The 23,697-nt window shown below is 51.3% G+C and overlaps 1 protein-coding gene across 1 annotated transcript in view; it reads right to left on the reverse strand.

The window, feature by feature from the left end:
- Positions 1-23,697, reverse strand: part of LOC122378833 — a 65,235-nt gene that overhangs the window by 7,502 nt on the left and 34,036 nt on the right. Inside the window, exons 3-20 of the mRNA XM_043360365.1 lie at positions 23,628-23,676; positions 23,074-23,396; positions 22,803-22,870; positions 20,008-20,134; positions 11,871-14,355; positions 11,028-11,323; positions 10,441-10,698; positions 8,626-9,511; positions 6,517-6,702; positions 4,081-4,189; positions 3,633-3,751; positions 3,230-3,339; positions 2,910-3,014; positions 2,328-2,657; positions 1,795-2,030; positions 1,166-1,373; positions 600-748; positions 15-284 (exon numbers count right to left, since the gene is read on the reverse strand). Of these exons, the coding sequence (XP_043216300.1) occupies positions 15-284; positions 600-748; positions 1,166-1,373; positions 1,795-2,030; positions 2,328-2,657; positions 2,910-3,014; positions 3,230-3,339; positions 3,633-3,751; positions 4,081-4,189; positions 6,517-6,702; positions 8,626-9,511; positions 10,441-10,698; positions 11,028-11,323; positions 11,871-14,355; positions 20,008-20,134; positions 22,803-22,870; positions 23,074-23,396; positions 23,628-23,676 (6,314 nt within the window). The remainder of the gene's footprint in view (positions 1-14; positions 285-599; positions 749-1,165; positions 1,374-1,794; positions 2,031-2,327; positions 2,658-2,909; positions 3,015-3,229; positions 3,340-3,632; positions 3,752-4,080; positions 4,190-6,516; positions 6,703-8,625; positions 9,512-10,440; positions 10,699-11,027; positions 11,324-11,870; positions 14,356-20,007; positions 20,135-22,802; positions 22,871-23,073; positions 23,397-23,627; positions 23,677-23,697) is intronic.

Below are 23,697 nucleotides of genomic sequence, written 5' to 3' on the forward strand. Positions count from 1 at the left end.
AGAGTGTCACCCACCTTGATCAGTCGCGTGGGGTCGTTCCAATCGAGGAACTTCTCCCTGAACAGGATGGTCTCCATGTTCTGTCCGACCCGCCCGAGGATGCCCCAGTCGGGTCGCGGCCCGGTCAGTGAGCACCCGTCCACTGGTGAAACACCGCAGTCGGAGTAGTCGCACCCGGCCGCCCAGAGGTCCTGGCACAGCCGCTTGCCGGCCTCTCGGAGCGCGGGGCCCGCCCGCTTGCCGGTCCACAGGTACAGTTCGGCGCCGAAATCAAACACCAGCACCTGGGGATGGTGGGGGCGTAGGCAGTGAATGCGCTGGACGGGATAGCACACAGCTCAACACTAATTTACAGAGTGGCTAGTGAGAGGAACAACAGAAAGACTTGTTGGCAAAATCGCAAAAAGTGCTGACGGTAACACAAATAGGTTAAGACCGACAGCGAATCAAGAAGACACAAATGCGGACAGGGTCAGTGGTTTTTCTAGGAAAGAGCCAAAATCGTGAGTGGTAGTGTTAAAAATCATGCTCACGCAGGAAGGCTAGTGATCGCGTTGCTGTCCGCCAGTGCCTGGTACTACTGAGCCTTGTGAGCCTACCTTGTGTTCGGCGAGCAGTTCGTATTTGGGGATCTGTCCCCAGGCCTCGTGGACCGGCACCAGCTCCTCTTCAGGCGTCACCTCGTAGATCTTGTTGGTGGCCACCACCGCCGCCTCGTACTCCTCATCCTCCTCAGGAGGGCCCGCGGCTGAGGGAAGGGTCAGAGCAGGTCAGATAGCACAAACATAGGACTACCGTCTACCATACAGGCGGGCCCGCAGATGAAAAAAGGATCCCGGCAGGTCAGATGGGGTTAACAAAGGACTCTCTCAGGCCATAAGGTTGAGGGGGCTCCAGATGGTTCACTGCTGCTACCGAATCGGTCACGCCGGATGTCTTAGGTAGGAAGGAACAATAAGAAAATATAGCTACGGACTACGGGAAAGGCCACGAAAGGATCACTACGGCTAGGATGCATTCAGCTGGGATTTTAGAGGAAGCTCCATCAGGTCAGGTCAGGTTTTGTTAGATAGATGGGAGCGAGGAGAACATAGGTCCATCATCAAAAACCCATGACATATTGGTAATTAGTGGCAACTATATCTATAAACAAGAAAATTCTCACCAGGCACGTCCCCGCGGCCTCCGAGCAGCTGGAAGAACTTGCTCTCGTCGCGTCGGCTCGTCTTGAGGCCGCCTCGGTCGTCGTACTCGACAGCGGCGGGGTTGGAAGCCGAGCAGCCCAGGTCGTGGGTGCGGGAGACGTGCAGGGCCACATCGGCCGCCTTCGACTGTTCGATGACGTTACTGTAGACGCCGTTCCACTGGATCACCTGGAGAAGGGAGGATAGTTGTCACTGTGCGAACTGCCCCGCTCTAGAACATCGTCATTTAAGACTTTGAATTGATGCACTTGGAAAAAAACTCCAGATGACAAATAGTTTGCCTTACACAGTAACGGATTGTTTGGCGAGGGGTGCAAAGCAGCCAGTAACGCTTGAACGTCACCTGTAAATTGCATCGCCCTTGATATAACGAATAATTATATCTTATAAAAAAAAAAACGATGCCATTGAACTTGACAGTCTGGGTACCAAGGACAGTGGGATTGTGCGGTGCTGCTATCTTCTGTCCTCATCCCCCACCCCAGGCAGACCCAAACTGTTCCTTCTGCCTCCCGCAGAAAAGCAGCGACTTGGAAATTTTGCATCCCTCTCCTCCCCTCCATGGCAGTCACTGATCAGTTCCCCGTACCTCGTTATTGGAGACCACCACGAAGCAGTCACCAGCGTTAAGCGCCTGCACGTTGGGCGGCACCAGGCGAGTCTGCACGTGCCGGCGTCCCTTCACTCTCAGTAGCATGGTGTCGGAGCGGTACGGCCGCCAGCTGCCGGGCCCCGCCTGACGGCCGCCCAGCTTCACAGCGCTGAAGTCCACCTTGGCAGCCAGACCGGCTAGAGACTCCTGGGCGAACGTTGAACGGCGAGACACTGTGGGGGAGAGGGGCGAGGTAACAGAGTGATTTGGGCACGAGAGACAGAGTAAGAAAAGGAGGTGCAAAAGGCAGTTCAGACAAGAGGTGAAATAAATATGCAAACTCGAGTATCTCCGTGACAGAATTAGCGGCATTTTTCGTGCATTAATATTCAATGTCGTATGAAAGTTTATGGGGTTTTGCGAATGAATCGTCGAGCGGTTATAAGTCGACAGTGCTAAACGTGGTCGCCACCGACGATGACTGATAGCAACGGTTTCGCTCTCACCGCCGCCCAGCCGAGCCCACTCACATTCCTCCAGCTTGGCCATTTTGATGTGCGTCTCGCCGACGCCGAGCCGAACCTCCTCATACTCGAGGCGTACGTCGATACGTTCACTGAGCGCCCTCAGCGGGTTACGCGAGGAGCGCGCTCGCCGGCGCAGTCGGACGCGATCCGACAGCGGTCCGGCGTCCAGCCGAGGCGCGCGTAGCTCGACCGAGTCTAAATCCCACTCAGGGTCCCAGTCCGGGCTAGTGGGAGGCACAGAGGTCCTCTCGGAGGTCCCAGACGAGCCGAAGAACGCCGAGAAACTGGCGTCAGCCAGCTCCGGGACGGAGACCAGGGCGGAGACGGGCCGCGCTGTGGGAGGTACGGCAGTGTGAGCAGTGCTGAGAGTGAAGGTGGGGACTTGGGAGGGTGACATAATAGACTGGTAAATAATGGGGGAGGGACACGCTGAGTTGGTGGGGGTGATACAGTGATAAGGGAGGGACGAGTGCACCTGCGCGAGTGCGTGTGTAAAAGAGACAAAGTCTCGTTTTAAGCATAGCTCCTGACTAACTAAAAGCTACTATTTCATATCATGACGATATGATCGGCCTTCTTCTTTACCTTCATCGGCCTGCCGGCTGCCGTTCTGACGCTGGACGACGGAGCTGGTCGGAGTCGACACCTGAGACGGCTCCACGAACATACTCTTGGCTGCGCGTGGTGTGCCTGCAAAATGTAAAATCAGAAACGCGTTATACTTTTTTTCAAACAAGCCGTCTTTCTCAAAATATTATGTTAAAGGAATTTGACATACAATTACATAATTTTCATATCTTTACGACGGTATTATTCAAAGCAATGCATAATGTTAAATGATACGTGGGTCTAAGGACGTCTTATGTAAAGAAGTACGGTATAGCGGCGAGCCTGTGTCCCCTCACCTGTCTTGCTGCGGAACACCACCGCCTTGGGCGTGTTGTGCTGACGGCGGGGCAGAGCCGGGCTGACGCAGGGAGATGTCGGCTGGCCCATCTTACCGGCCACCGTGAAGCTGATAACAGGGCAGAAGAGAACACTGACCGTCAGAGGCAAACACATAACGGCAGCGGCACAAAGGACTGACACAGGGAGACGTCGGCTGGCCCATCTTACCGGCCACCGTGAACCTGGCAGAGGAACAGAGTACTGACCATCAGGAGCAAAACACACACCAGTCGAGAGCTAACATAGACATCTTCTCCACAAGAAGTTTCACATGCTCGCGTTTTATCACATAACTAAGCTGCCACAATATCACAGCTCAAGAGCGCTCAGACAGAATAGAGCAACTCTCCGCTCGCTTACCGGTTGGCGTCATTCTGCGGCACGCGCGCCTTCCAGCCCTGGGCAGCCGTCTCCTGCAGTACATCCGAGAGTCGCTCTATGTGGCTGACCGGACGGCCGGAGGGCGGAGGGTCCGCCGCCTGTAACAGCCACCCACTCAGTCAGATAGGGCCACCGACTCAGCAGCTCACTGTCGTCGCCTCGTGCAGACACTCAGCGGATGGATAAAGCGGCATACGGCATTCTGTTCAACAAGATTGGACTGACATTGTTATCATGCACGTACGGTTATCAAATCACGCACTGACTAAAAATAAATGTATAAAAGCTCCAACTGTATGAAAACTGATCATATTCGGCAGCAGCATACTATCTACTATGTAGTATGTAGGAAATAGCCACCATTCTCCAGGCCCAGTACCAGCACGGCGCCTAGCTAATACCGTGAGTCACCTACTGTCGAACGCACCCCTTTCCGCAGCGTGACGCCTCCGGTGGTCGGCGCCAGCGCATCGCGCGGCTCGGGCCTCACCCGACGCCGCCAGCCCTCGTCACCGGACTTCTGTAGCGCCGCCAGCCTGCGGGTAGACACCGGTGGACAGAGTCAGAGAGGGACGGGGTAAGGAGAACTACAGAAGGCAGTTACAGAACTTACTTACAGAACTTACAGAAGGTATAGTACAAAGGGAATGGGGCACTCACAGTGATATTGAAACTTGAAAATAAATGACACGACAGAGAAGCTCCGGAAGGTCATTGTCATTGAACATTGTCTATTACTACACAATGCTCATGTAGGAGTTTTTGGGCTTGCCAGGCCAAGCAATGAGTAAGGCAATAAGTGTAAAACACTTCTGGCTATGAATAACCGAGAAGTAGCAGTGGTGCGTATCAGTAATAGTTAGCGACTGTTTAGGCCCTCTTTGGGACATGTAGTCTAAACATAATGAAGTATTTTACCAGAATAATATAAGCAAGCACTTTTTAGATTCATTGTAAATGAGATAATGATGACAAACCGTAGCCTCACAATCAGGTTTAACCCTCGCCGGACCTATTGGTTTTCTACATACGCGCCGGCCGAGGGGGGGGGGGGCGGGTACGACCCCCCCCTCGCCGTTTCGCCCCTGGTGGAGCTAGCGCGTCGCGGAAAAAACGAGCGTGTGCGCCGTTACGAGACGCAGAGATTGGTACCCGATTTTAAGGTCCTAGGTCAACCGGTGACCTCTGAGGTCAGGTCAAGTGCCCCAGGGTACGGTTCAGTTTTTGGTGAATAACTTCGCAAAAAACGGCCGCAGAGCGCCGATTTTGGCAGCATTGTGTTCGCCTCGCTCAGGCGCGTCGAATGATATACCTTTTGTCCGGGTCAGGTCAACTTGGGGTTTTGACCTCAGGTCAAGGTCAGGTCAGCACCCCCAGGTCACGAAGTTGGTCGAAAGAGGTCATGTCGCATATCATTCGATTCGGCAGGCCTTCCTGAGTCCATTGGTGCCTTTCCCGACTCGCTAGCTCAATTTGATCAAGAGTTATTGACGAAAAACTAATTTGACCTTGATGACGTCATAAATGACGTCACGCAAGGTCAACATTGCAAAAGTGACGCATCTAACCTTGCAAGGAGTGCATCAAATCACGATTCTGTGTGCTTGAGATAGTTGGAGATCGTTCCCGGCGCCAGAATAGCAGTTTGAATTTTTCCCCATTGACTTATAATGGTGAGGTCACGAAAATGACCTGACCTCATATGACCTTTAGGAAAAATCCGAGATATACAAGTTGTGGGACTCATAATGGATACTAGATCCTGCAAGTTTCATTTCCCTGTGACATCTCCTCTGGCAGTGAGGGCGTTGCGAAGTTGCGACATCTGAAGACCGTGCAGAGGTTCACTTATGACGTCATAGGTCAGTGACCTGACCTGACCCAAAAATGCGGTTGGTGTCAAAAGATCCGGCTTGGATCAAAGGTCAGGTATGCCAAGTTTCAGCTCTCTATCGCCAGCGTGTTCGGAGCTATCGCGAAAAAACCCTATGGGGGGGGGCGGCACCCGCCCCCCCCCTCGGCCGGCGAGGGTTAATAATTAATATATTGCCGAATATAATCATAACAAAATCTTACTTTGTTATAATTATATTTGGCAATATATTGAACCTTATTATGAGGCTAAGGTTTGTCATTATCTTTTTTTACCAGAATAGCTACAACCTCGTTCTAAAATTTCACCGCGTTTCCTTCGGATGCTTCAAGCATATGTATAATAAGCTGCGAACATCATTGTTTTAATCAACATCCTCATTTGTGAGCATTCACAAGTCATGCTTGGCAATGACATTGAGATGATAATGATGATGACAGTGGGGCAATGATACATTGCTCATTGAAACTGTATTACCTTGGCTATGAAATACACTGATGTGACTTCATCGGCCCAGTTTGCCATATGAAAATGCCGGGAACCAAAGTTGATGGTTGATCATATTTACGACCGCTATAGATACGAACTGGACGCTCAAGTGCTTGCTTGATCGAACTAGTCTACATACATCAAAAGCGTAAGAATCCACTTACCTAATAAAATACACTTACATCGGCAGTCTGAAATCGAAAATGGCCTTAATATTTACATACCCGAAGGGAGATTACCTATATAATTTCAGGTTTGTGAAATATGCAGGTTTGCATGCATTAACGAAGCAAAAGGGTGTGTAATTTCATTCCTCAGAGCCCGTTCAGTGAACGTGATATGATAAAAAGTGTAAGCATAACTGGCTACCAGTCTGGTATAATCATGATAAGACCGCATCAGTGCCCCATCACATAGGGCTGCTGAGCCCTGAGTCACTCTGACCTGTCCTTTACAGACTGCATCACTGCCCCACAGGGCTGCGGCCGGCGCCGAACTGACCTGTCCTTGATGCCTCCAGTCCGTCGGATCTCCGGCGGGGTCGTGTCACCTCCGGTTGGCACTGCGGGCTCTGTGCTGCTCTTCTGCAGGGTGACTGGGGCAGGTCGGGGGCGGCGGCCGGCACCGGCGGGACGCGAGCGGCGGCTGATGGCAGCTGCTATCTCCTCGACTGTCTGACCAGATTCGCTGGGAATGGCACGGGGAGCAGGGTTAGGGTGTGTATAACGCAGCAGGGAGAAGAACGAAAACGGCAGGGGGAGCCGGGTCAAGCTCACTGTATAGTGTATGTTCAACACGACACACACGAGGTGAACGGAATCGGTACAGGGAGCCAGGTGAGGTATGCCGTATGTGTGTGTACAGGCCAGATGCACGGAAACGGAAGAGGGGAACCGGAACAGGCTCGCTCAACGTGCAAAACATCAGATAACACCAACGGAAACGACGGGAAAACGTGGATCCGAGTCGGAGATCGAGAAGAGACAGAGGACTTACGTAGGAAAGGAACATATTTTCTCGTGATCAATCGAAATGCAAGCAATAATACGCCTTCGTATTATCTCCGAATGAAATAAGTAAATATATACTTAATTTTAGATTGATTCCATTTAATCGACAAAACACTGAAATTTGGGCGACATAAAAACATGAACTGGTGCACAGATTACGACTCCAACGGCCCGCACACTAACAGCTGTTGCCAAGCACCAGCACATGAAGGAGCAGCCCAAAACCCTACAAAAAAACCTTCACTATTAAAATCTAAACTCATCCGAGCTATTGATAAACAACACCAGCTATGACTCACGTTAAAACAGACCGATCAGCGGTTCGACACACGAACGGCACAAGGAGAAACACCCACACCGCCGCCACTTCCACAGCCACAATCACTGAACTTCGACGCCAACGGTCGTCTTATCGGTGCGACGCAGTCTCACACAGCAGAGAGCAGCTCAAGAGAGTGGCGGGCACGGCTGTTATCTAATCAGTGGCAGTCAGCTGACGGCTACCGTGAGGCGCACGGGCAGGGGAGAGGGCAGCCACGACGCAGAGGTGCAATATCGGAGTTGTCAATCACTCGCCACCCACTCCAGACAAATACTCACTCAAGGCGATCGAACACCCACTCAATGCAAACATTCACCAACTGCGAGCCACTCCGATATGCAGGGAGGCCGCAAGTTTTGACACACACCCTAGTGCCACTATTTCCGACTCCATTATCGACAAAACAAACCACAAATATGGCCGTCAAACTTCCGGCTAAGTGATGCACCCTGGCACGAACCACGTTATAACGGGATATAACACGTCACGTATAGGGAAACAGACGTTTCCTTTTCCGTCAGGGCCAATTTGCAGAAAGCCTCTCCCAAGTAATGGTGTCATATCAATCGCGTGCAAAAATTAAGTGCCTTCCTACAACATATGTGAATGACTAGCCGGTTACTATTCAGCACTAAAAATGAGTGGAAATAATTACGGGTAAGCATTATCGGAAAAAGTATTTTTGAGGATCACAAAAAGTGGCGTGGTGATAAGCTGGCTTTCACTGAAACCAAACATCCGGGAAATTCACGAACAGCGTATCCCACCTAAAGGTATGGGTGACGCAGCCAGTGGGTGAAGCATGGAAACAATTTTTCACATTTATAGCAACACGTGAAATGCTTCCACTTCTATGCTATAATTGTTAAGGTTCAATATAAACCAAATCGGAAAAATAGCACGTGTTTGACGTGCTAACCATTTCCAGAGTTCGCTTCCGGCCTTACTGCATGGCAGTTTGATGTAAAACCATTTACAATTATTTGACTCTGAACTAGGCCAATGTTGGTACTGGCTACCAATACATTCATCCATTTTTCTCCTGGGGGTCTGTTGACGGCATTTGTAATTCTAAACGAATTCTTTTGGGGGCTCACAGGACACAGGACACGTCCTAGTTATACGAGGTACAATTCAATGCGTCGACACCTGGCGGGAAGAGCTCGGGCCGACACCAACGCAGGGGAAGAATATGAGGACTCACGCTCAACAATAGAACCACACGGAACACAATTCAGCCCTCGCCCTATGTTACACCGTGGCTGTGGCGGCACTCACCTGGTGGTCTGGTGGCGCGGGCCCAGGTTGAACAGCTGGTCCGCCAGGCTGACTCCGCAGGTCTCATCCTCATCCGAGGACGAGTCCTCAGCCCGCGTCCGCGCGGAACAGCGCTCCAGCGACGACGGACGCAGGATTCCGCGAACCGAGGAGCGTCCGTCCGGACTGCTGGGTCGAGAGGAGGGCTTCAGAATGCCTCTGCCTTTATCTTCGGGACTGTTGGGCCGCGAGGGAGGCTTCAGAATTCCTCTGCCCTTGTCCTCTGGACTAGTAGGTCGCGAAGGGGGCTTAAGGATTCCCCTGCTTTTGTCCTCTGGACTGGTAGGTCGCGATGGAGGCTTCAAAATGCCTCTGCCCTTGTCTTCGGGACTATTAGGCCGAGAGGGAGGTTTTAATATCCCTCTACTTTTATCCTCGGGGCTAGTAGGTCGCGACGGAGGCTTCAGAATGCCTCTACCCTTGTCCTCTGGGCTAGTGGGTCGCGAGGGGGGCTTAAGAATTCCTCTGCCCTTATCCTCGGGACTGGAAGGCCGAGAAGAAGGCTTTAGTATCCCTCTTCCTTTGTCCTCTGGACTATTAGGTCTCGATGAAGGCTTTAGTATTCCCCTGCTTTTATCTTCGGGACTACTAGGTCGCGATGGAGGCTTCAATATTCCTCTGCTCTTGTCCTCAGGGCTAGAAGGTCGTGAGGAGGGCTTTAGGATCCTCCTTCCCTTGTCCTCGGGACTGGAGGGTCGGGACGAAGGCTTTAGGATCCCGCGGAGGTTTTCTTCTGGACTGGAAGGCCGGGAGGAGCGAGCCGGGGTTTTCTTGATGGCGCCGGTCCCCACCAGCGGCTCGGAGAGTGGGACGCCGGCTGCCATGGACGAGTCCGGCTTCAGAATGCCTGCGGGACACAGCAGAACCGTCAGCGCTGGTCTGAGACGGCCAAACGTCGCCACACTCCAGTCCCAAAGTAACTATACAGACCATGAAAAAAGATCAGCCTATGACCTATGTTGCAGAATGCAGGTCCTTCTACACAACTGAAATCATTTTTAAAGAGCCATAAATCAGTGAGCACTTGAAATTTAATTGGTGTAAATATATGACTTAATTTCACCTGAAGCATTTTTAAAGCATCATAGCACTGATTCAATAATGTGTTGCTGCTATATATCTGTTGAATTTCTAGTCAATTACAAGCATTCTATAATTTGAATCACTGTCCATGTCCTCCATGTCCATTTGAATGAAGGCATTTGCAATACTTGTTCCTCAATAGAATCTCCATCATGCTAGACCGTCCTTATAAGCATGCACAATAAGCTAAGCCAAAAACGGGGCCACTAAGCACCACGGTTTGCATGCTTTGAATAATCAAGTAACTTGTCATTGAAAGCTGCCCTCGAGATGGTCAACGACGCAAAGGTACATGCAATGGCTCGAATGGCCTCCACGGGCAGATGAATTGATCAGGGAAATGAGATTTGGGGTGGCGTAATGCAAAATATGCAAGGCATTCACAAAAAAGATATTACAGTTTGCCCAAAAAGATAGAGGAATGTGAAAAACGGAGCAGTCCATCTACATTAAACCAAGATTCTTATCCAGTTGTCAGCAATCACACAGTGACAGTCAAGCTGTACCAGAGAAATCGGACTCATTCGTTTGTTCCTGGCATCCAGCCATCGGAACCAAATAGTCAAGCCCGTACGATAAAAAAACAGTTATAATGCCAAACAAATTTGGCCTAACCATTGAGACGCAATTTCGAGCCATTACCTAGCACATCACGCAGTACCAGCTCAAGTTCAGCATCTATGCGTATAATACCTATTCTGGGAGGCGTCTTCACGCCTGCTCTGGCCCTGCTGGGTCCCGTGGACGCAGCTAGTGCGCCCGGCTCGGGCGCCGGTGCCTGCGGAGCACCCCGCGCACGAGCCACTTCATCCTGGGTTACTGGCAGTGTCTGGAAGCGGGCAGTGCGGGGCCGGCGGCCGCGGCTGACAGGAGGTGGCGGGGGCGCTCGGACCTGCGCCAGCGCCTCCTGGTACAGGCGAGCTCTCTCTGCCACAGAGAGTTTCGGAGTCTCTGAAAATGGGGACGGCACAGGGTGTGCCATCAGAGATGCGCCTGAGGCAACCTTGACCGGGCGGGGAGGGAGGCACCTTCAGGGCCTCTGCTGAAGCGGGCCCAGGTCGCGTCTCAGACCGGGTCATGCATAGGACAGTACAAGATCTGATGCAAGGCGTAAAAGATCAACAATGCATCTCCTAAATACCACTGGTTAACAAGGCAGCGAAGCAGAATGATGTTAACATGCCAACCACGTAATGCCTTACAGCTGATAGCCACGTTCTCTCCTATCGCCGAGTCCGGCTAGAGCATAACATTCCCATGCGAGACTAGCTACCACCTACCGGGCTCGAGACTGCGGCGGCGGGCCGGTGGCTCAGTGGCTGGCGGAGCGGCGGCGGCAGCAGCCACCTCGTCAGGCGTTATGGGCTGCGTGGAGCGGCGCTCGGCCCTCGTCCGGGCGAACTGTCGAGACCGCCCGGGCCGTCCCCCAGCCCCGCGACGGCCGTTCTCGAACTCCAAGAACAGGTTCTTCTTCTGTTCCAGAGTCATGGGTGCCGACACGCCGGCTGGGGTGGATGGTACCGGTGGAGGCAGCGCCCGATTCACGGCTTCGGCTAGCGGCACGGGGGACGCAGCCCTGCGGAACACCGGGGTCACGTCACTGGCGTGTCAAGCAGCGACTAACGAACGACGGCCACCGTCCAATACACAGACGCAGTTCGGCAGCGCCACAAAAAGGAGCAAGAATAAACAAACAGTTTATGTGACGGATCCAACACATTCGGGTGGACGCGTTTCGTCACAGCCTTTTCCAACACCTCTACTTGTCTACTAGTACCCAAACAAACAATGATATGACCAGTCTTTCTCATATAAACGATTCGCTGAGCGAATCGTTAATAACGATTCGCTGAGCACATTAACGATTCGCTGAGCGAATCGTTAATGTGAAAAGGTCGAAGTAAACAGCAGGGAAACGCTGGCAAGACAAGAATTAACTGGCAAATTATATTTCAATACCACGTAAAGTTGAAAAGAAAAAGATGTTAATGCAAATGCTAATGCTAAAAGGAAACAGAGATGCATTGCCATAATTCTGCCGTTGTAATAAAGGCCCCCATTAGGAATTGTACACGGCTAGAACCGGTACTGTCGCCAATATCCATTGGACAGGCGTTGCTAACCTCAGAGCCGACTGGAGGTCGTCGTCAGGCGCGGGCGGCACTGCAGCCGGGCTGGAGAGCGGGCGCGGCGCGGCCCTCACCGCCGGCTCCGCGTCCCTGGGCGGGCGACGCAGGATTGGCCGCGGCGGCCGCTCGTCAGTCGGCTCTGCCCGACGCACGGTGGCCCCGAGTCCGACACTCATAAGTGCTGCCGGCTCCTCAAACGAGCGCCGCTTCAGGATGGACGGCGGCGGCTCGGGGCTGCTGTCCAGATCCTCCTCCCGAGAACGACTGGCTTTCAGAATCGGCCGCAGCACGTCTTCGTCTAGCGCAGGAGCACCCACATCCTCCACTGATTTGTTTTTGAGGATAGGTCGCGGTCGGTCCCGCTCCACTTCTAACTCATCGTCAGTGCTGGCGCGTTTCTTCAGGATCGGTCGTGGCTCCGCCTCGTCCGGGCTGCGCTGCTTCTTTTTCAGAATGGGCCGCGGTCCTCCTGGGCGAACTGTGTCCGGTGAAAAACCGCGCTCAGATCTCTCTTCCTGACTCTGTTTTCGTTGTTTGAGAATCGATGTCGGCCGGGCACTGCCGCCTCCCAGGGAGTTACTCCGTACCGGCGGCATCGGGGGTAGATCTTCATCGGGAGACAGGTGAGCGCCACAGCGCGCTGCGCTGACCGGCAGCGGCGGCCGCTGCTCAGACGGTACAGACGGTGGAGCCGTCGGTGGCAGTGGGGGAGGCGACTCGGGCGGGGCCGCTGGCGGTCGGCTGCCGGCGCCATCTGCCCGCAGCGGTACACCCCGACGGGCGGTGTCCCCAGGCCGCGGCGAAGCCGGTGGCTCTGTAGTGGGTACCGGAGGTGGACGAGACTCAACGGGGGACGGCAGTCGACCGAGTCGCGACACCGGTTGCTCGGTGGCTCTGCTCTCCAGCGTCCTCCGCACGGCCGCCACGCCTGTCACCTTTCGAGGCGGGCTCACAATCACCAGCTCCTCGATAACCCGAGTCGGCCGCGCTGGCGGGGCCTCCGCAGCAGCCGGAACTGAGGCCGGTCGGCCAGTGTCTGTGGATGGTCCGTTGCGGCGTTGGCTGTCTGAGCGACCAATTCCCGGGCTAGGCGCACCTTCAGCAGAGGAGCCCGCAGACGGCCGACGGAGGAACGGAGCGGTAGACCCAGCCGAGCCAGCACCAATTGCTCCACTCCCAGTCACTCGATCACCAGTAGGTTGAGGAGGAGCCCCACTAGCTCCTGTCGACTCACTGGAAGGCTTATTACTGACCACCCGCTTGTCCAGGGCTGTCGTCCGGGCTGCACCTACAGGAGTGGGTCGCTCCTCAGGAGCAGATGAGGCCGAATCTTCAGAGCTGAGTGCAGCCGCGGCGATCGAGTCGAACCGAGACAGCGTGTCGGTAGTTCGCTGGCCTCTGACTTCTGGTAGGTGAGCACTCCGACGGGAGGTCAGAGCCTCAGCGTCGTTTGAAGGCGACGGCGACGGCGACGGCGTCGACTTGCACGGGCTGGCACCGACCGTACGGGCTGGTTTCCCGACAGGCTTGGCCGTTTTCCCAGAGGCCACGGCCTCGAACCGCGATGCCAGTCGGCGAGCCTTGCTCTCCGAGCTGTCTGAAGACTCACCGGAACTGGAAGCCTGCAGTCTGCCAGTCCGGTCTGAACCAGACGCCGCCGGGCCGGTCAGCCTGTCCACGCGCTCCGCCGTCGCACGCGCCATCGTCGTGAGTTTGTCGATCCTGGCAGATATGTCATCCGTGTTGACTCGTGTTGGTGTTGCACCGGCCCGCGTGGGCAGCGCGGACCGGGGCCGATCGCGCTCACCGACTCGCCTCAGGCCAGTGCTGCCGGTCAGCCGATTGTCGGGACGTGCTGTCCGCTCCGTACGGCTGCGTAAGGACCGCTCGTCGCTGCCCGCCAGCCCGGAGCGAGGGGCGCCTGTGGAGCGGCGGATTCCATGCTGGGTGGATTCATCGGCGTCGTTTTCATTCGTTGCTTTGTTCTGGCTCTGTGACGTCTCACTATCGGTGGTCTGTTTGGTGGTGCGGGTGGTGTTATCACTGGCCGTATGTCGACTACCGGCTGTGGTGCGCTCTGCGGCAGTTCTCCGATCGGCGATGGACGAGCCGCGCAGCGGGCTGACTTCTGGCGGCTCTGTCCGCAGACTGAAGGCCGCCCCAGTGCGCTGCTGGTCGGCACCCCTCGCAGAAGGCGTGGCCGAAGTCGACGACTCGGCGCGGCGCACCATGCCGGAGTCAGCCGGCTCGCGGCGGCCCAGTCGCGGCGCGCTGGAGCCGCCGGCCGTGGCCCGGCGCTGGACAAAGTTGGTGCCGGCGTCCAGTGTGCGGCGCAGAGCAGACCGGCCCGCGCGCGCTAGCTCCGGGGTGGGCGAGCGGGGCGGTCGGTCGGCGCCCGAAGACAGGCGGCCCCGGTCGGCGCCGGTGTCCTCCAGTTCCCCGGCCTCAGCAGTGGCACCCACGAGCGGAGACGAGCCGTCTGGGGAAACATACAGGGAGCGGCGGTCAGATATCAGAAATATCCTACAGCACTGCATAGCGAACTAAACCAGACAGCGAGAGTCAATCAGTCAATAATGAACGAGAACACCTAACGGAACAGAAAAGGTACTCGAAAGTGTATGAATACAAACAACGGCAAAAGGACGTTTTCACGTCGGGATCAGGCCGACACTTTGGAGATAATGAACTGGAAAGCTTAAAATGATTTGGTAACGCTGGTAGTATAACGTACTAAACGAGGCCAGTGTAAATAATTTCAAAACCGAGGTCATTGCTTTATTTTTTTCTTTTAATTAGACCGCACACAGCGTTCAAATTCGTAGGTATATCTAATATTTCTGGACTTAGACCATAGTAAATATTTTACCTATGCCAGCATACGTCACAGTTTTCCAGAATCCAAATGGCATATTTGAATGGCATAGGCATACAATAAAACCATGATCATTTAACTGTGAAAGGTAAAAGGTCCTTTTAAGGTGTGACAAAGCTTAAAGCTGTGGTTCCTGGGGCATACTTCCCACTGAAATCATCCTTACCGCAACCATCTACAAGTTCAAAAAGTTTCATCAGAATTTAGCCACATGTTACTTCACCCAAATCTGAATGTGGATACTTTCTAGTCCCATTCCAAAGTGACATGGGTAGTGGAAACAGCTTGTTTAGATTATTCCACCACAGAAACTAATAGATAACTTTGTTCTAATCTTGGAGTTAAGCAGATATGTTTGCAAGTACATCTATAGAAGCCATTTGCATGAAAAATATGTAATTACCAAGACACCAAAAGAATTTCCATATTATCACTATATAGGTTGTAGTCTTAGAAGTTATTACACATAAACAAATTATATTTTTACACGTATAATTAAAAAAAAGTCTAGAAACCTTGAGGAATTTAGCTATATCTCTATCTAATGGAATGGAGGCAATGCCAATCAGAAATCTTGAGCAAAAACATGGCCATTGGCCATATCGCAAGATCTAGCATAGCAATAACTTTTCTGTATTTCATAGACATTTCTGCATATTATTGTGCTCATTTAACCCTCGCATGTGTGCGGCGTTTGCCAGCTTCTAATGTGTAGGTAGGGGGAAGGGGGGAGGTCGGTTGGACCCCCTTGCTGTTTGGCCCCTGATCGAGCTAGAGCTTCGCGGAAAAAACGAGCGTGTTGCCCGTCACGAGACGAAGCCGGTGATACCTAATTTTAAGGGTCTAAGTCATTGGTTGACCTTCCAGGTCAGGTCAATGACCCAAAAGTCGGGAAAATCGGGAGTCGGGACCTGCTAGAAAGTCGTAAAGTGTGGCTGCTATGGGGTTTTTCGGGGTGCTGATCACGAATATCGTGTTAGTTTTGATCACAGATGATGTCTTTAAGCATTTAGACCAGGTCGGGACAGGTCAGGTCAGGTCAACCAGTAGGGCTCGTGGCGGGTATTCGTAGAAGGTGTCAACCACTTCTGACAGCTTCGTAACATGTTACGAAGGCACCAAAACTACTTCGTTAATGTTCAAATGGTTTCTAAATTCGAACTCAGCTCCAAAAAACTAGCCTAGAAACATGTAAAACTCGAAAAAGTGAACCGAGGTCACCAAAGGTCAATGACCTGACCTGACCTTCAGGTGACCTTGACATCCACCCCAATGCATGGGAGCAGCATCGAATCACATGTTTGAACGTTTGAAACCACGAAAAGCTTGCAAACGCGCGGCTAATGCGAGCCGACGTACATACGCCGAATCGCGATTCCGGCCAAACATGGCCTCGAGAAATAGGTCACAACTAACAGGTCAAAGGTCACTTGGGTCAGGGTCATTAAATTTTCAGAGTAGGTGTAAAATTGATCAACTCGAGGGTACTGAAAGTTTCGTCGCGATCGGCCGCTTTTTGCGCGGGTTATTCGCGAAAAACCATGGGGGGGTCCATCCGACCCCCTACACATGCGAGGGGTAACCCTCGCCCGTATAGGGAGGTCGAACGGACCCCTCCCCCTCGGTTGTTCGCGAATGCTAGTTTTTGGAGCTGAATTTGAATTTAGCAACCATATGAAAATTAACGAAGTAGGTAGTTTTGGTGCCTTCGTAACATGTTAGGAAGCTGTCAGAGGCGATTGTCACCTACTACAAATACTCGGCAGGTTGCTGGTTGACCTGACCTGACCCGATCGGGCCTAAGTGCATGAAGACATCATCTGTTATCAAAACTAACATGATATTCGTGATCAGCACCCCGAAAACCCCATCGCAGCCACACTTTACAACGCTCTAACAGGTCCCGATTTTCCCGACATTTGGGTCATTGACCTGACCTGGAAGGTCAACCAATGACCTAGGACCGCGCAGTGGAAGGGGGGGGGGGGCGGATTTCGCCCACCCCTCCTGTTTTTCGCCAATAACTCGCGCCGCAAGCATAATATCAATGTGAAATTTCGGCTACCTGTCCAGAATTGAACTGCGGATCTTCTCGTGCAAGAAGTAAGAAAATCGGTTCACAACGGTTTCTAGTAAAATCGGTTTCTAGTAATAGCGGTGTAAAGTCAAACATCCTGCCGCCGCGGCGGCGCGGCGGCGCGGCGGCCGGCGCTAGCCGTTACGCGCCGCCTGAATTGTAGACTGTGCCGGGGCGGGACGGTTCCGTCTTTACATCGCGCTCCTTACCGCTGATTATATTCGATTTGCGTCAAATTCGGTGAGAAGACTGAGAAATGTACAGGCAATCATATGGTCAAATAATTTTGAAAATCAGCCGGTAACAACTTGAGTTATGAGTGTGTAAACACAAAATTGTGATTGCCGCGTTTCCCGCGTCGGCCGATGCCGCTTCAGCCGGCGACATCTTACCCTTCGCAGGCTTCTAACTGCCATATTTATTGTTGGATTATCTAGAAATTCACCATACATACTCACAAATGTTTGCCCTTTCGTATAGTGAAAGATTTTAAAAAATCGGCCGGTAACTTTTTGAGTTATCGGCGTGTAAACGCAAAAAAGTCGCTAATATGGCAGATTTGACCACATTTGACCTCATTTGACCTTGAAGATATTAACCTAGGGTCATGAAATTCACACACAACGGAGTTCCCCATGGCCCCCACCTACCCTCCAAATTTCGTCTTTCTAGCTCCAGTGGGAGCTGAGATCTTAGGGGGGGGGGCGACATCCGCCCCCCCCCCTTCCACTGGGCGTAGTACTCGCAACCCTTCCACTGCGCGTGTTAAAATTGGGTATCATCGGCTTCCTCTCGTCACGGGCAACACGCTCATTTTTTCCGCGAAGCTCTAGCTCGATCAGGGGCGAAACGGAAGGGGGATCCAACGGACCCCCCCCCCCCCCCTTTATACGTTCGCGGCTGGAAAACCACCAATACGGGCGAGGGTTAAGACAATGTGTTCTTCTGGTTCTGAACGATATTTGCGTACCTAATTCCTCATGCCGCAATTGACCTCATTTCCTAGCCCAGCCCGATGTGAGCATTGAATAGACCAAGTCTACTACAGGTCACTAACTTCAACTTCAACTTCAATTAGGATGAGTGTGAGTGTGACTTTGAGCAAACCAGCTCAATCAGTTGACAATTCCTTGAGAAACTATAGCTTTTTCCAGGTAGGTCCAAGAAACACTTATCTTTGTGTGATTTTTTATATCAATATGGAGGCAAAGTTAGGCCAGAAAGATTGTACAGGTGGAATAAGTGCCTAGGTCCCTTCTAAGCATACTTGTTGGTTGACAACACTCTTCACTGACCCACCAACACCCTGTAGCTTGGTTTTGGACCACAATCAATGCACCTTTAAATTCTTAATCTCAGAATAAAGCAGCCTGAGATAACTTTTCAAACTGGCACATCCAAAAACTGAATCCATAAATGAACATTAGAACCGATGACCTGATTTTCATGGCCACTTGTTATCTGGATTAGCAAAATTTAATAAGCTTATCCAGTATGCTTTGAAATTAAGTGAAAATAAAAAAGTGATTAGGTGATTAAATAGGTAAAGCTACTTTGCTTCAACTTACATTTCACAGCTTGTGATAACTTAATAAGCTAAAAACAAAATTATACAACTTAAATTTGGTAACCCAAAAATGAGTACCCATGGAAATGTGACCAATACCAAAATGTGCAGGACAAGCAAGACCTCTAGTCTACAACTTAAAATCCCTGACAAAGCCGAGCTCTTCTGAATAACATTTAAGCCAGAAAATTTTCCTCTCGAAAGGTATGATTATGAATGTGTTAATGTCCAGGGTACAAAAATAAATTTTTTCACATCTCATCTCTTTTCAGGAAAAAAAAATGTGGAAAATGGCTATAAAATTTTGAAAAGACAACGGATTGCATCCGACACCCAACAAATCACAACCACCAAGTCCTGACTCCTGACTCAATGATTTAAATTAAAAACAGCATCAAAGTGTTGTGCACTCATCCCCCTCATTTGATTAGTATGATCTAAATGCCTAACATGACAAAGGAGCAAAACTTCAAGCGACAAAGGCCACCTGATGCAAATGACCTTGAATGGAATCCCAATCTTTTGAGGGTCTTACCACTAAAACGAGACGCTCCAAAGCCCTACAAATAAAGTACAGAATGTTTATCTATGGTTAGAGTGTTGCACAGTCAAAATTACTAATATAACCTTAAAATATCCGCAATAAAGGCGCGGCCTTGGAAAAGGCGTTGCCACCAAAACAGAATGGCAATTGTAAACTTTTCAAGGTTGCGGTATTGCGTCCGTCAATCTAACAGCAGCTTCATATTCGCGACCCGTGAAGTTCTGCAGTATTTGGTAGCACACTTATAAAGTGAGATAGGAAGAAACTTTTCCTTTGATCCATTTCATTATTACGGGCGAAGTAGCTTTAACCCCCCGCCCGCGGCCCGCACATGGGGGCATGGTTGCCACTTGCCACCCCTAGGTAGTTTTTATGCTCTGCACTACATAAACATTTTCAAAGCTAGAAGCCTGATTTTTTCGTATAGCTGCTTCTCTATCCTTTCTCGACGTCCACTGGAAATTTCCAGTTTCTTTAGTTTTTGGTTTCGGAGATATGACCTTGTTCTTCAGTCATGTCATCGGACCCAAATGACCCCATGTAAAGGGGACACACAAACCAATCGGTGCACACATCAGTAGGTAGGTACACACTACACACAGACACACACACAGACATACAAACACGTCATCGGTATGACAGGCAGTAGGCACAGCACGTGATATTCCAACGGTGGTCCCAAACAGCAACATTTTTTAGTTTGACCTGACCTGGAAGGTCAATGATTGACCTAATGAGGTACCTAAAATTGGGTACCATTGGATTTGTCTCCTCCCAAAGAATCTGTTGGTCTTTGCCACGAAGCTTTATCTCCAGCAGGAACGAAATGGTGTGGGGGGTTGCAGCCCCCCCCCCATGTGCGATCTAGGATGGGAATATGGCATGTGCAAGCGAGGGTTAATAATTCATTTGTTTATAATTATAATTTATTCTCATTTTTCGTTTCACCCGACAACCACAAACAAGTGGGCATTACGACGGGCAGTAAGTATTTGTTTGGGGCGTAATACGCCCCGGGGGCGTATTGCGCAAGTACCTACACGCGTAGGTAATACGTTATATACGTACCTGGTTGGTCTGCAGCGGCCCGTTCCACCCCTTGCGCCCGGTTGAGATTTGACTTTCTTCGGCGGCTTTTGTCCCTCTCTAAGCAGTCTTGTCCATCGTGGCTGTCACCATCGCTTTTGCCTCTGACCTGAAAGGGCACATAGACAAACACTCATGGCATTCATTCGTGACTTATTGGCGACCTCCGACGTATCACAGGTCAGGTTCACTCGCAATACGTGTGTATATGTGGACCTTCCCATTACCAACGATGAGTCAGATACCTACTATCACTGGCGTCTGGCATACAGGGTGATCCAAAAAAATGGAACCCCTAACTTAAAATGTCTATAAGTCCGAAAATATTCACTTTATTGACAAATTGCGAACACCATTAGAAAGAGCATTAAATCCTCTATAAAACACGTCAAATTGGTGCATGTATGTTTTGAAGCATTGGCACACTATTAGCTTTTGGAATGAGCGTCAGAAAACTGAGTGAAACGAAATAACCAAATGCTAACAATGCGCTGAAATCCGTTAGCACTCTATCTGTTGTCTTTTTGCGAATAACGCCACATCCAAATTCAATTTTATTTCATAAAAGTTTACACAGAAGCACACAGTAGAACAGATACACGCGTCCTAGCTTCCGCTGTTCATCCCAGCATGTGCTCAACGCGAGCTCCGTGGGCCGTCACGCAGGCCTGCAGTTGCTTGGGGACAGCTCCGACAGCGCGGACCAGCAGTCTCTGGGACAACTGGTCCCAGCAGGCCGCCAGCCTTTCCTTTCCTTACAATAGCACGTGAATGAGCTATTTTTATTCATGAACCTCCAACAAGCGACATGGTCAGAACAGCAAACCGTCAATCACTGATTTGCGCATAATGTTCAAAACCGTTTCACTGAGTTTCGTGACACAAATTTTATAGGCATTTGTCTAGGGCAATATTTATAATAATAATTAAGTGCAATCAACATGGTTTTATAGAGAATTGAACGCTCTTTCTAATGGTGTTTGCAATTTGCCAATAAAGTGACAATTTTCTGACTTAAAGACATTTTAAGTTAGGGGTTCCATTTTTTTTGGATCACCCTGTATTTACCCTGGCAGAGTAAATGTGTGCTTCACCCCGTGTCCCTTTGACGGCGGCGCATCTGGAGGCTTAGGCTGGCGCTTTGGATAAAATATTGGGGAGAAGGTTCCCAGCGCTCACGATCAAGGAGGTGACGGACGTTTCTGCAGCTGTAGCCTGCAGTACCTACCGTTCCCACACCTCCGACCTTCCCAACTTCGCCCTGCGGGCCAATTTCATCGATATATGATCTGCGAGGTTCGCTTATTACCCGGCACGACTGTTATCGACACTTTGAACATTTGTCATGCTAAGAAACACGAGGAAAAGAAACAATATTACGGCTGTCTTCGAAACCACCACCCGGCATCCCGTCTATGCCGCAGCTGCGTGAAAACGTCGATCGAAGGCCAAGCTCAAACACAACATTTTTTACTTAACCGCTATAACATGTCTGCTGGGAGCTGATCCGTGATCGGCAGTGGCGGATCCTGGGGGGGGTCCACGGGGTCATGACCCCCCCCAAAAGGTCTGAGAGGGTCATTTGACCCCCCCCAAAAGCCGAAGACCTAAATGCGCTATAGACGCCGTCTTGCATGCTCAAAATCACATGTCAAACACTTCTGAGCTAATACCTTTGTTTTTCTGGATCGTGTTGCGTGAAAAGGCGTATTGAAGGCCAGAATCTTACTCATTTTTGTCTCAACCGTGCGAGCACCAGGGGATGATCCAGGAAAACTCCAAGGGGATGGTCATGAATTTAATTCGTGGTGCCCCTACCTATACGCAAAATTAAAAACTCAACGGATTTCGGCCACTTAATTTTGGTGATGTCCTATTTCCATTTTTTTATTTTGTTTGTTTTATTTTTAGTGCCCCTGGGCCCTGGCAGGTCAAAATCACGTCGGAGGCGAAAGAAATTCACGGGAATCCCAAAAATCACGTCAGGACATTCAGGGCACTCTGACCAGCCTGACAGCTAGGGCCCTTCTTACTTCCTGGGGCCTCCAGTGAATAACCGCTAGTGTCTGTGTCGGCCCCTCTGACTCCTCAGTAGGTAGGAGGCCCTCTGTAGAGGAGACCCTCTGTGGAAAGGAGACCGCCTGAATGCAGAAGGCCCTCTGAAGAGAGGAGACCCGCTGTAGAGAGAAGGCCCTCTGAAGAAAGGAGGCTCTCTGTAGAGAAGAGGCCCTCTGAAGAGAGGAAGCCCTTTGCAGAGATGAGGTCCTCTGGCTCTTTGAAGAGAGGAGGTCCTCTGTAAAGGAGGCCCTCTGAAAGGGAGAGACCCTCAGTAGAGAGGAAGCCCTCTGTAGAGAGGAAGCCTTCTGTAGTTAAGAGGCCCTGTGAAAAGAGGAGGCCCGCAGTAGAGATCGGTGGTCCTCTGTAGAGAGGAGACCCCCTCTGTGTTTTGACAAATGTTTTTGCAAATTTTTCGCGGCGCTTCGCGCCGCCGATTCATGTACATACGTACAGGTCAATATGAAATCGTGACTGTAATTACATAAACCAACCGTGTCAAATTGAATCAGAATTCATATGTGTACTGTGAAGAAACTCCGGCTTGTACTGCCATGCTAAAAGGGTGGTAAAATTTGTGTTTTGGAGCGGAGCTGTGTTTTGACACATTCTTTTGCAAATGTAAATGATCGGTTCAACAGGGGGACCTGGGGGAGGAGGCGCTACTGTTCAAGTGGTCTGGTTCCAGAGGCCGGACGGGGTGTCTGCCGATGGGTACTCACCGGTGTAATGTGGGCTCCTGGCCCTGGCTCCATTACCGAGCCGGGAGTCTGCCGGGTGCCCAGACTTCCTGAAAGGTGGGGGACATGCCATCAAGTGATGACAGACATGAGAGAAGGGAAAAGGTAACGATGAAATTTAACAGTAAACTCATGTATAAACAATTGCATAATCCTAAAGCCACCGTATATTTAATCGATTTTATCATCGCGGCTTCCGTTTCGATCGCTTGGATATCTCTGCTCCCGCTACCGGGCCGCACTGCCCACTGACCTGAGTTCTGTCCGGAGACGGCAGCCCGCAGTCTGGAGGCTCGCGTGGTGCGCACCTCTGTCGGAGTTCCCCGGTCAGCGGCTCCCTCGGCTGGCCCGCAGGGCGGCCGCGGCTCGCGGCGACGGCGCAGCTTGGACCTGCCGCCCGCGGAGCCGACCTCCTGCTCCTCATCACTGGAGGAGAGCCGCTGGAGGGCGGCGCTCGCGGCCAGCTGCCGGCGCCGCTCCTCCTTGTAGCGAACGATGCGCTCGGTAGCGCGCTCCGAGTCTGAGCCAGAAGTCATCGACTTGCCCTCCGGAGTGGCGCGAGAGGAGCTCATCATACTGGTGAGAAGGGATGAAGGCTGTTATCATGCAGACTGTGGAGATACTTTCAACAGCAAAACGGTGTGCGCTGGATGCACAGTGCACGGAAGGAGTAAAGACCCTGAATCTAATTAGCTATAAACATGATAGAACAGGTAACCGAACTTGAGATTGGTGCGCTATCTGATGAAAAGTGATACGTTATCTGGTAAGATAACATATGCTATGTACACAGTGAACGGCACATACCTGACTGGTGAGAGTGGTACGGTTAGACCATCGGGCGAGTGCAGCGGCTCTGAAAAAGACGAACCGCATC

This window comes from Amphibalanus amphitrite, unplaced genomic scaffold (assembly GCF_019059575.1).
Source record: "Amphibalanus amphitrite isolate SeventyFive unplaced genomic scaffold, NRLGWU_Aamphi_draft 000066F_arrow, whole genome shotgun sequence".
Lineage (NCBI taxonomy): Eukaryota > Metazoa > Arthropoda > Thecostraca > Balanomorpha > Balanidae > Amphibalanus > Amphibalanus amphitrite.